The sequence below is a fragment of the Hippopotamus amphibius genome, chromosome 1, assembly GCF_030028045.1.
Source record: "Hippopotamus amphibius kiboko isolate mHipAmp2 chromosome 1, mHipAmp2.hap2, whole genome shotgun sequence".
NCBI classification, from domain to species: domain Eukaryota; kingdom Metazoa; phylum Chordata; class Mammalia; order Artiodactyla; family Hippopotamidae; genus Hippopotamus; species Hippopotamus amphibius.
The window spans coordinates 29,871,248-29,883,563 of NC_080186.1; the positions used below are offsets into that span (position 1 = coordinate 29,871,248).

At 61.6% G+C, this 12,316-nt stretch overlaps 1 protein-coding gene across 2 annotated transcripts; it reads left to right on the plus strand.

Moving 5' to 3' along the window:
• Nucleotides 1-1,672: 1,672 nt before the first annotated feature.
• On the plus strand, nt 1,673-11,932 carry ZC3H12A (zinc finger CCCH-type containing 12A). 2 transcript variants are annotated; one of them, XM_057707366.1, is made up of 6 exons: nt 1,673-1,742; nt 3,044-3,518; nt 8,211-8,350; nt 9,290-9,524; nt 10,044-10,150; nt 10,335-11,932. In XM_057707366.1, the coding sequence occupies exons 2-6, from the start codon at nt 3,124-3,126 to the stop codon at nt 11,201-11,203; spliced, it is 1,746 nt and encodes a 581-aa protein (XP_057563349.1). In that variant the 5' UTR covers nt 1,673-1,742; nt 3,044-3,123; the 3' UTR covers nt 11,204-11,932. The 2 variants fall into 2 exon arrangements, with proteins under 2 accessions (XP_057563349.1, XP_057563340.1); XM_057707357.1 differs by lacking the exon at nt 1,673-1,742 and adding an exon at nt 2,060-2,192.
• The last annotated feature ends 384 nt before the right edge of the window (nt 11,933-12,316 follow it).

A 12,316-nucleotide genomic window follows, 5' to 3' on the forward strand; every position in this document is an offset into this window, starting at 1 on the left:
AGGGATGGAACCTGCACCCCCTGCAGTGGAACCCTGGAGTCTTAACCTCTGGACCACCAGGGAAGTCCAAGTCTTTTTAAAATATACTAGGAGCCTCAAAACATGGGAGGGATCTAGCCCTTTCTCCATTTCCAAGAGGTCTTGTGGAACTGAATCTCTGTCCCCACACTGCTAAGGCTTGGGGGCAGCCTGCCTACCCTTCCTACAGGGGTGATCTAGCTCCTGTGTCCTTCCCAGTCTGAGCTGCCCGGTGGAGCTATCAAAGGCCAAGGTCATTCCTGGGACATTTCCCTCTACAGCCTCTCCTCAGCCCCCCTCAGCCCCCCCACCCCTGCCCAGGGGGTGACCAGTCCTAGAGTTCTGCAAACCCCACCCAGGCTGGCCAGGTGCAGGCAGGTGGCAGGAGAGCAGGAAGGCTCCAGGAAGGAAGTTGGCAAGCCCAGCCACTGAGACAGGCTTGCAAGGGATGAGGGGTGGGATGGGAGGGGGAAGCGGGTGGGCTGTGCACATTAGATCCAGAGGGTTCCTGGAGATTGGGGCCAAGGTTTGCAAAAATCCAGCTATAAGTGGAGCAGGGTTTCCCCGGAGCAGTCCTGGGTTCTGCAGAAAAGAGTCAGCTTCTCAGGAAAGAGCCGCCTCCATGAGCCAGAAGAGAACGCGACTGCGGCTCACTTTGGGAGGACACGGGAGCTGCGTGACTCATCGCCCTGTCCTGTCGGCTCCTTCTGGCACAGTGCTGGGCAGCACGGGGCCTGGGAGTATGGGCGGGGTCCCAGTCCCGTCCTGGCCCGGGAGGCGGTCCCAGATCGGCAAGCACAATCCGGCACGTAGGGACACAGGCAGGGTACTGTGGGCACACCGAGGAGGAAGCAACTCAGCACCGAAGGAGTCTGGGCAGGCCTCACAGAGGAGGTGACATCATCGAAAAGAGGAATAGAAATGGCCAGGCAGCAGTGGGGAGGGAAGAAGGGGAGGGCACTCCCGGGGCCACGACAGGAGCTGTAAAGGCGCGGAAGTGTCTGCAAGGCGCTGGCACTGTGTCTGCCGCCCAGTGAGGCATTATCGCTGTGGTTGACTTATCACTACGATTATGAACCTGGACTCATTACTTAATATTTTTACTACCGTAAAGGTAGTTACTACCATGAATCAGTGTCTAAATATACTGCACTTTTCACTGAACTTTTATCAGTTATAAAAGGGGCTGTCGTGAAGATTAGGTCTACAGCGCACACAGCGCTGGGCAGGAGTGGTGAGCACATAAGCTGGGGGCCACACTTTCTCCCTCTCCTGGAGGCCAACCCCTGGGGCTGCTGTGCAGAGGTATTTGGGGGTCTTTAAAGATGACGGGGCAACAAAGCAGGGACTTGGCTAGGTGGGGCCACTGGTGGTTTCAAAAGTGACACAGGTGGCACCTGGTGCTCTGGAATGGGAGCTCCTGGTCCTGGCTGCAAGTCTTTCCAGCTGAGACAAGGCAGGTTGTACCTGCCTTTCTATCCTGGCAAGGTCCTTATTTCAGAAAATAAATTGTTCCTGGCCCTGGGTGGGGCCCCACCTCTGTGTACCTGCTCCAATCACGGTGTACCTGTTGAGTGCTCCTGTCTCAATGCGAAAAGTACCTGCCTGGGTGTACCGGTCTTGATAATTATGGCTCTGCCTCCAACCGTGTATGGACCAACCCCTGCGTACCCGATTCACCCGATGCGTCTCAGACTGTACCTTCAGCGTACTTAGATGTGAAGGTACGCGGCTGTACCTGTGCTTCTGTCGCCGTACATTCGGTCTGCCCGCGCCTAATACGGTGCGCGTACCCGGTTCAGCCCGGGCTTATCTTACGTCTGCGGGCTGCGCACTCCTGCCCTGCAGCTCTCCTCGCCGCGGGGCAGCTCGAGGTTCGCGGAAGCGGCTGCTGCCCGGCGGGCCCTGCCCCCCTCCGCGGCCGGCCGGGCGCGCTCCGGCTGAGGGGGCGGGGCCGCAGGCCGGGGCGGGGCGGTGGGGGGCGGAGCAGGAAGGGGCGGTGGCCGCTCCGCCCCCCGCCGCCCGGCCCGCTCTCGCCGCCCCTACCCGGCTTCCGCGTCACGGTCCCGGGCGCCACCTGCCCGCCCACCCGCCCCGTATAAAGGCGCCGCCGGCCTGGCCCCCGGGACTCGGCCCCATGGAGACGCCGCCGGCCGCGGCTGGCGCACGGCGGGGTGAGGAGCGCGCGGCGGGCAGGGGGCGCGGGCCTCGGGGGCGGGCCTCGGAGGGAGTGGGAAGGGCTCCGGCGGGGACCGACCGGAGCCGCGGGGGGCGTGGAGCCGGTCCGCTCCGGCCTCCCCCACCCCCAGGAGCCTCCCAACTTAGCCCAAATCGGAGGCTCCTGAGGGTAGGGAGACCGAGGTCCGGAGGGCGGGTCGAGCGAGAGCGAGGCTCTGGGCCGGGACGCTCTCCGCGTCACGAGCCCGGAGGCCGACTAGAGTTTCCCAGCAACTTTTCTCGCTGGTGGGTCGCCCCGGAAACTTCCCCTCCCCCGGTCCGGGAGTCCGGCCACGGGCCCCGCGCCTCCTGGCCTGGGCTCCGAGCACCGGGCAGGCGGGCGGGAGGAGGTGATGGCTTCAACGGGGAAGCCCCCGCCCTCCCCCCAGCCCCGCGCACTTCCAACCCAGCGGGTTTCCATCCGAGAGCCCCGCCCCGCAGCTGTGGGGGCGCGGCGAGGTCCTCGGAGGCCTCCCACGACTTCTGGGTGCCCCGGGTTGGCAGGGGGCTGGGGGTGGGGTGGAAGGAGGAGTCAGACTGCCTAAGGTCAAATCCTTGTGCCACCAGCTGACAGCTGGATGACCTTGAGCGAGTTCGTAAGGCCTGTGGCTCAGTTTCCTCCTTTATATGATGGGAATGGTGCTCCCTAGCTGGGACGGCTTTTGAGAGGATAACAGAGGTAACACGCAAAGATGGCCTAGCATACTGCCACCACTCCGTGTGGTCTCGGCCTGTTGGATGGGGCGGGGTCAGGAGAGGGATGAGAGAGAGCCGTTCCCCATCCCTAACCACCGTGGTTGTCCTGCAGGAGCTGTGACAAGTGCCTTTCACCAGTCCGAGTTGTGATTGGCCAGTGGAGAGAGGCCCACCCAGGAAGCCAACCCCACCATGAGTCTGTGGGAGCTTGAAGACTGCCACAGTTGCCAAGGGACCCCCAGGCCAGCCCAGGAGCCCACAGCCGAGGAGGCGACCACTGCAGAGCTGCAGATGAAGGTTGACTTCTTCCGGAAGCTGGGCTACTCGTCTGCTGAGATCCACAGCGTGCTGCAGAAGCTGGGGGTCCAGGCAGACACTGACAAAGTTCTGGGCGAGCTGGTGAAACACGGGTCCGTGGCCGAGCGGGAGCGCCAGGCATCACCAGACCCCTGCCCTCAGCTGCCTTTGGTCCCCCGGGGTGGGGGCACCCCCAAGGCCCCCACCCTGGAGCCTTCTCCCCTCGAGGAGGACAAGGAGGGCAGTGACCTGAGGTCCGTGGTCATCGATGGGAGCAACGTGGCCATGAGGTACATGTCGCTTCTGTGGCCAAGACTGTGGCTGGGAATGGCGGCCACGTGTCTCTGCACCTCTGGTAGAGAGGACTTCAGGAAGGAGTTTGCCCTCTTCTCCAGACTGGTCTAGAGGAAGGGAAAGCCCTTTATGGAGGCCCTACTGTGTGCCAGGAGGCTCCCATAATCCTCATGGCTTCTTGGAAGTGGATTTTAGGGGTGTTTAAGGGGGCTCAAAGAGTTGCTCGGGGTCACACCACTGTTAAGTGCTGGAGCGGGGAGTCAAACTCCGGTCCTTCTGTCTCCAGAGCTGCCTTATGCTCTTCATGAGGGATCAGACTGTGGGCTTATTCACATAGGAGCCTTCTCTCCTCCTTCATGAGATGGGGCTAACCCACCCCTCAGGTGATGATTGTGAGGAGGGAATGCACAGAACCTGGAGAGAAGTAAGGGCTCATTCATCAGTAGTAGTTGTTTTTGTTACTGTTATTCAGGATCTGGGACTGCTGAGGCCTTGTTGTCCCAGACATGGGCTCCCATGGAAGCCAGCCCAGCTACTGAGGTCCTTGTAGCTGTGACCAAGAGTAACCTTGAGGATCTGGCTCTGTATCAGGGGTGTGAGTGGGTAGCTTGATGCTTTGGCTCCAGGGGAGCAGTGACTTGGGTCACCTGTGCTTCTGCTGGAGCCACCTGGGCTGGACTGGGCTCTGAGGACTCCCCAGGGGTCAGAACCAGGACTCAGCCCCAGTAACCATCTCCCCTCTCCCCGATGCAGCTTCTCACTGGGGGGGGGGGGGGAGGGGTTGGAGGGCTGCGGGGCTGCCACTGACCCCAGGGAGCCCAGACCTCTGCCCTGCCCTCTGGCCCTGCTTTCTCCCAGTCCTTTCTAGGCAGGCTGGTGAGTCAGGGTTGGGTGGTTCACAAGGAAAAGTTCCTGTGGGTGTGGATGGAAAGACCCCAGTCACGGCTGTGGAGTGGGAGGGGCTCCTTCCCTGGCCTCCCTGAGGGCTCTCCCAGGTGGGCTGCCAAAGGCCTCTGTGCCTTTACCCCCCTCTGAGCCTCCCACACCTGGCCCTGCTCAGCTGTCTGGCTGGTCCTGGCCCAGCTCAGCAGGTGTGCAGATGGCCCTCTTCCTGCCACTTTTGGGTCAGTCTTCCCATCTCTGAAGTGGGCTAAGCCTCGGTGGAAATCGAGGAAAGCTGGCATCCACAGGCCAGCGGTAGCTGGTCCCAGCATGTGCTTTGAGAGTTAAGGGACCCCTCTCAGACTCCCGCAGCGTTTGGCTGGGTCAGGAGCTGGGATCAGCCAGTGACGCTCTCCTCTGGGGGCGTGGGCCTGCAGCGCAGAGCCAGGGGGCAGCCATGTGCTGTGTGTGTTTGTGTCCGGGCAGAAGGAGGAGGGGCCTGGGCGGGAGGAGGGGCAGGTGGTGTTAGGGGTGGCCAGGGGCCGAGCCGCAGGGGTTTTCAGAGCTGGGGCTGTCGCAGGAGGGGAATTCCAGCCTCAAACTTCCTGTCTCAGCTGCTGCAGGGTTCCTGCCCTCTTGCCCCCTCCCCCCCACAGGGCAGGCGGGCCAGCCCCAGCCATATGCAAATCGTGGGGAAATTCACCTCTGTTTCCTTCTAAGGGAATTTTTCTCCACTAGCTTTGCCCAGCCTGGGCAGATCTTTTCACCTGGGTAGCCTGCCTCGGCCCTGCCCTCTGCTCTAGGGCAGGAGCCACTGAGCTGGAGTCTTCTACAGAATCACAAATCTTACCAGTGTCTCGTTGGACAGACTGAGGGGCCCTGACCTTCTGGGCCAAGAGGACTGCAGTGAGGGTGGGAGGATGTCTGGTTTTCCTGTGCCAGCACAGCTTCCTCTACAGCAGTGAGAGGGACTAAAGTTAGCTGTAGAGAGGCACTCCTGGCTTGGGAGGGCTTGACTCGAGGGACTGAAACGTGTTCTACTTCTGCTAAGAGTAAGGCTCTATCTGCTTAAGGAATATTCTGGGGGCTGGGGCAGCGGAGAGCAGACTTGTCCGAAGCCAAGGTTTCTGATGCCCAGAAGCAGTACACTGTCCTGGAAGCTCCAGTATCCCATGAAGTCCCAGGGCTTGCAGATGCTGGCCTGGGATGGGGCATATGCAGGTACACACGTGTGTACAGAAGGAGGCAGGTAGATGCATGTGCAGACTGTGTACGTGAGACAGGAATCCAAGCCAGAGATGATCACAGCCCCATGGTTCTGGGCAGACAGCAGAAGGCCCAGGGCAGGGAGAAGCACCAGGTATTGCAAAGACAGTCCAGGGACCTGACCCATCCTGCCAGGTCAGGGAAGGCTTCTCAGAGGCAGTGACACCTTCACCTGGGTCCTGACAGAGGAGCAGGAGTTTGCCAGATAGATGATTTTCCCAACCTACCCCACCCTCTGAACACTTTGTTCAGACTCAAGTTTGGGAGCTATTTTTCTCTCCTAATTAAACCTCAGCTCTTCTGTTAGGGGCAGGAGGGCAATCCAGTGACCCCAGACATGGGTTCAAGGTCTACCTCTTACGGGTAGCCAGGGAGCCTTAGATGAGTCTCAGAGCCCTGTAGGGATGAAGCAAGGAGGTGTGCAATGCACCTGGCCTCCAGCAGGGACTCGGTACCCGCCCATCCCCGCTCCAGGCTGCTGTCAGGGTGAGCGCTTGTCTTTGCATTGTCTGAGCATCAGCACCTGTGGTGGTTATGAGCACAGCCTCTGGGGCTGCATCTCTGTTCGACCATCGCTACTGTGTGATGCTGGCAACTGGTTGCCCTCAGGGGACCAGTTTCTGCACCTGAATAAAGGGGCAAGGGGGACTTTCCTGGTGGTCCAGTGGTTAGGACTGCACATTTCCAACGTAGGGGGCTTGGGCTTGATCCTTGGTCAGGGAACTAAGATCCTACATGCCGCTCGGTGTGGCCAAAAAACCAGGGAGGGGGTGTGGTTTGGGTCCTTTAATGATAGTACCCTCCTTGCTGGTGATTCAGTACTGTGCGTGGAGATCAGAGCCTGGCTCAGAGCTCTCAGTAAATGTTAACTTTTATTATAAGCCACCTGGCGGGGATGAGCCCTGCCTTTGGGCTGGACTTTGCCTTGCCTGCAGTTTACAGACCTTCAGCCCTGGGAGCCCCAGTCTGACCCTCAGACAGCCTCCGTGCCCTCCAGCTGCCCTACCTCCCTTTCTGCTTCTCCTGGGGCTCCGGCTATCCGCCCCCTCCTCAAAAGCCACCCACAGGATGTGGTCGGCCATGGAGTTGCCTCTTTTGCGTAACACTTACTCTGTTTTATTTGCCAAATATGAGAGTCTGAGTTGTTCACGGAGGGGCAGGGGCTGTTGGGGAGGGAGCTCCAGCTGGCCCCTTCCAGCCCCCGAGCCTGGTCCTGGAGCCCTGCCATGACACCCAGTATTAACTGGGAGTCCCCTTCCCTTCCCAGAAGGCCAACTGGAATCTCCACTCTGTTGGACTGTCTTTGGTGTCAAGTAAACGGAAACGTCCCACTGGCGTGGGCCCTTCTTAAGGAGGCTGCAGACCACCGGGCTTGTTTTTCAGATAGAGAAGCTGAGCCAGAACCACCTCAGGGCTTGCTTCTGGATCCAGCCACATTTGGATGGGGTGAGGTCTGGTTCACGGCAGGGGGATGTCCCATCTCCCAGCTCTCCTGCTGGCAGAGTCCCCAGAGTCTTCCAGACCATCTTTTGGCCTCAGGTCATGCCCTCCCCGGAAGGGTGAGGAGAGGACAAGCAGTCGGGGTGTTTTGGGGAATTGGCAGTCATGGAAGGAAAAGCAATGTCCTTTCACTTTCAGACTGGAAGGCCCCGCAGCTGCCTCCTGCCCTGCGTGGAAGGTTGACTCAGGGCTCCTTCCCCCTCACCCTCCACAGTCCCACCCCCTGTGGTTTGAGCAGCACTGAACTGTAATCCAACTTTATTTGTTTGCTTATTTTATTGGCTGCGTTGGGTCTTCGTTGCTGCACGCCGGCTTTCTCTAGTTGCGGAGAGCAGGGGCTACTCTCTGTTGTGGCTCGTGGGCTCCTCACTGCCGTGGCTTTTTTTGTTGCAGAGCACAGGCTCTAGGTGCGTGGGCTTCAGTAGTTGCGGCACATGGGCTCAATAGTTGTGGCTCATGGGCTCTAGAGCACAGGCTTAATAGTTGTGGCGCATGGGCTTAGTTGCTCCGCAGCTTGTGGGATCTTCCAGGACCAGGGGCTGAACCCGTGTCCCCTGCATTGGCAGGCAGATTCTTAACCACTGCGCCATCAGGGAAGTCCCTGTAATCCACTTTTAATCCGGATCTGGTTTCTTCTCCCCAGCCCCCACCCGCAGCCCTGCGGAGCAGGCGAGGGAGGGGTGGTGACTCAGTCGGCCTGTGTACATCTGTGTCCCCATGGTCCCAGCGTCTTTCCCCCACCCCCAGGTGTGTTGTAAGCGGCCTGACCCTCCCCCACATGGGGAGCGGGTGCTGCCAGATTCCTGGGCGTCTCCTCACTGTTGGGAAAGCCCCGGGTCTGGCCATCCCAGGCCGTGTGGGACCCAGCAGGGAATACAGGCCCTGGGCCCCCAGCCAGAGGGCAGGTTGGGGGAGGGCAGCGCGTGGGGAGCTGAGCCCAGCGGCTCCATCAGCCAGGGCAGGAGCTGGAGTGCAACCTCCTTCCCTCCTGTGTGGGCCCCAGGGACAGCAGGCTGACCCTGCCCTCCTTTCCTCCCTAGCCACGGGAACAAGGAGGTCTTTTCCTGCCGGGGTATCCTCCTGGCTGTGAACTGGTTTCTGGAGCGGGGTCACACAGACATCACAGTGTTTGTACCATCCTGGAGGAAGGAGCAGCCTCGGCCCGATGTGCCCATCACAGGTGAGTGGCACCTCTGAAGGGCCGTGGTCTCACTGCCCCAGAAGGCCCGGCTCTCCTCTAGAGAGACCCTTTGGGTGTGAGCAACAGCTTCTAGGCCCCATGCAGGGACCAGCATTTCTTTTCCTGGCTTTTGATGTTCTCAGCATCCCTGCTCTGAACAACGGTCCTGGGACGTCACCTTGGGCAGCCTCTGCCGCCGGGTACCGGGCACCTCCCTCACCTAATGGTGGCGTGCTTTTGCCATGTCCCCAGCGGCACAGGCAGCATGGCATAGCGGCTGAGCCCCTGGGCTCTGGAATCCTGGCTCAGTCCCTTCTGGCTGTGAGCCACTTGCCCCTCATCTGAGATGCGGTGCGGGTTTGATAACCTCGCAGGGTTGGTGTGAGGATCACATGAGTTAATCCACATAAGTGCTCTGAAGAGTGTCTGGCAGATAGCAAATGCCGGCTCTCACCATTGTTCTCACGAGCCCCTGACCTTTGGGAGGAGAACCCAAGTTTATTTCCCTGGAAGTCTTGAGATCTGGGGGCAGGCTGGCTGGGGTCGCCTGCTCCAAGAAAAGCGGCCCCTTCTGGGTGGGTCCTTCTGTCCTGGCTGAGACACTTCTCTGGCCCTAGCTCAAGCCGCGGCTCACTCTGAGATCTCTCCAGGACAGGCTGGGCGTGAGCAGTCCTGGTGTCCAGAGGGGGAAGGAGCCGGCCCAGCTCTACTCGGGAGCTTTCCCTGAGTGGCCCCTGCCAGCCTGTTCCCCGGGGTTCTTGGTCTTCAGGCAGCAAACTAGGTGCCCGGCCCAGGGAGGGGCTGGGGTCCCACAGTGGTCTCCACAGAGCCTCTTCCTGCTCTTGTGACCCTGGAGCTGAGAGCCCAGTGTCTGGCCACCTGGGGGGGGTCAAGGAGCCCTGCGGGCTGGCCTTGACCTGTGCCCCTGCTGCCTCCCAGACCAGCACATCCTGCGGGACCTGGAGAAGAAGAAGATCCTGGTGTTCACGCCGTCGCGGCGCGTGGGCGGCAAGCGCGTGGTCTGCTACGACGACCGCTTCATCGTGAAGCTGGCCTTTGATTCCGACGGCATCGTGGTCTCTAACGACACTTACCGGGACCTCCAGGCCGAGCGGCAAGAGTGGAAGCGCTTCATCGAGGAGCGGCTGCTCATGTACTCCTTCGTCAACGACAAGTACGTCCATTCCCGCCACCCCCAAGGGGCCCTCGGGAAGGGTGGGGCTGGGGCAGCTCTGCCGCAGGGCCGTGGCCTTGGGCCCAGGTGGCTCTGAGAGCGAGACGGACAGGGTCCCACGGAGGAAGGGTCAGGCTGGGACCAGGCTGGAGCTTTCTAACCTGGGGGACGGAGCAGGAGCACGTGGGACAGGATGAGGTCCGTGCGTCCAAGAGAGCCTCTCCAGTTCCCAGCACCGAAGCCCTGACCAGAGGCCCGCGGGTGCTGCCTTAGGCTCCGATGCTCGGCCTCAGTGAGCTCCCAGCAGGAGAGTCACCCTAAAGGCGCCCACGACCGCAGCCCTCTGGACTGGGACCTCCGCCTCTCCCTCGGGACAGTCCCACCCAGAGCCCGGGGATGTGCTGCAGGGCAGACAGCAGTTTCAGGAGCTGCCCTCCTCGTCGTGCTAGCGAGGCTTCCCGTCCAGCCGGCGCCTCGGCGCTGGGAAGTCCCCCTTCACGCCTCCCACCTCCCCCACAGGTTCATGCCCCCTGATGACCCCCTGGGCCGGCACGGGCCGAGCCTGGACAACTTCCTGCGTAAGAGGCCACTCACAGCCGACCACAGGAAGCAGCCGTGCCCCTATGGTAAGAGCCCCAGCTCCGCCCTCCGGGGCCCTCCTGCCGTCCCCTTCCTCTCTCACCTGAGTCGCCCTGCACTTCATGTTCTTTCTCTCAGGGCCCCCAGCCCCCCATTTCCTGTGCCACCCCCTTTCTGGCCCCCACCCCCGGTTCTGGAGCCTGCTCAGAGCCCTGCTTAATTCTCTCCCAGGGAGGAAGTGCACCTATGGGATCAAGTGCCGATTCTTCCACCCCGAGCGGCCAAGCCGGCCCCAGCGCTCCGTGGCTGATGAGCTCCGCGCCAACGCCCTCCTCTCGCCCCCCAGGCCCGCGGGCAAGGACAAAAGCAGCCGGCGGCCTTCATCTCAGCCTGGCTCTCTGCCAACAGAGCCTGAGCAGTGCAGCCCGGATGGGAAGAAGCTGGGGGCCCAGGCATCCCCGGGAACCCAGCGGGAGGGCCTGACACAGACCTTCACCCTGGCAGGCAGGAGCCTCCCCCCTAGTGGGGGCAGTGGCAGCAGCTCTGGGCCCTCGGACTGGTACCCGCAGACCCTGGACTCTCTCCCGTACACGTCCCAGGATTGCCTGGACTCAGGCATCGGCTCCCTGGAGAGCCAGATGTCAGAACTCTGGGGGGTTCGAGGAGGTGGCCCTGCTGAGCCGGGCCCACCTCGGGGCCCTTACGCTGGCTACTGCCCCTATGGGGCCGAGCTCCCCACCACTCCGGGCTTCTCTGCCTTCAGCCGGGCCGTGGGTGCCGGCCACTTCAGCGTCCCTGCTGACTACGCGCCCCCACCCGCTGCCTTCCCCCCTCGAGAGTACTGGTCTGAGCCATACCAGCTGCCCCCACCCACCCAAGTCCTGCAGGAGCCCCGGGTGCCGGGCCCAGGGGCAGACAGGGGTCTCTGGGGCGGGGCAGGCAGCCTGGCCAAGGAGCGAGCCAGCGTGTACACCAAGCTGTGTGGCGTCTTTCCCCCACACCTGGTGGAGGCCGTGATGGGGCGCTTCCCGCAGCTCCTGGACCCACAGCAGCTGGCCGCTGAGATCCTCTCCTTCAAGTCCCAGCACCTCAGTGAGTAAGCCAGCCCACCGGCCTGGGCAGCACCTTTGGCCTCCGGGGGCTGCCAGGCTGGGCTTCGGGCCCTCGGGCGGCCACGCCCAAGCCCCAGCCCAGAGGCTGGAAAGAGGGAGGCTTAAAGTAGGGAAGGGAACCCACAAACCAAAGATACTGTAGGATTGGTTCTGGCACCTCTAGGCGTCCGCCCGAGGGGTCAGAAGCGGTCACCCTGTTGATGCACATTGTATCTCTGTAGTTTAAGGAGATGCTGCCAGTAACGGCTGTCCGTCCGTAGCTGAGGCCCAAACCCTCCTTTCTCTCGGAGGGCGGGGAAGGAGACAGGGGGGAGCAGAGGCCTGGGCTGGGGGCCCTGTGCACGGCCCCCCACCTCCGCCCCGTCCCTGGGATGCTGGCCTTGGCCGGCTCGTTGGGCACCGTGTGCCCGCCCTCCATGGGCCCTCCTCTAAGCCAATGAGGCCTCGTGCGTGCTCTTGTGGGCACGGGGCTTCATGATAGTAAGCAAGATGCTTCTTAATAACCCACCTCCGTCGCACTCTGTGTGCCTGTCCCATCGCCCCTGGGAGGTCAAGGGCACGCTGCCCCACCCTCTCCTCCTCCCCCTTCCTCTGTATTCAGAGCCATCTTGCCCTTCCCCAAGGGGGCGACGCATGTATGTGTACAGGTGTAAATGTAATATTTTAAGTGGAAAGCCCTTGCCTCTCTTCAATAAAGTACAATGTGAGCCCCTCTAAGAGCGGATGGTCTCTGTTGCTTTGGGGTGGAGCTGGCCTCTGGGTGACGGAAGGTCAGCAGGTGGGCACCCCGGATCTGCCTTCACACCGGCTTCCTGACCCTTCGCTGGAAGGAAGGTTTCTGAGTACCACCGAGAGTGCTCTCTGCCCCTTGGGGCAGAGGCATCCTTCCTGGGGCCTTGGGTCAGGCCTGGAGAGGAGGCAGCTGTGGACACACGTGGACAGGGTGTCAGCAAGCAGAAGCACGAAGCTTGGAGTCCTGAGGCTGCGGCGTGTGAAAGGGGTGCTGTGGGGGGGAGTGGGGAGCACATCAGCCTGTCTCCTTTCTCTGCCCTGTGACCAGGTCTGAGCGTTCTGGGAGAGCTGGTGGAGTGGGCGTAAGGG

Coding starts and splice junctions, on each gene's coding strand:
- ZC3H12A (XM_057707366.1), top strand. CDS start 3,124: ATGAGTCTGTGGGAGCTTGAAGACTGCCACAGTTGCCAAGGGACCCCC. Junction 8,351..9,289: donor GCCCGATGTGCCCATCACAG/GTGAGTGGCACC, acceptor GCTGCCTCCCAG/ACCAGCACATCCTGCGGGAC. Junction 10,151..10,334: donor GAAGCAGCCGTGCCCCTATG/GTAAGAGCCCCA, acceptor ATTCTCTCCCAG/GGAGGAAGTGCACCTATGGG.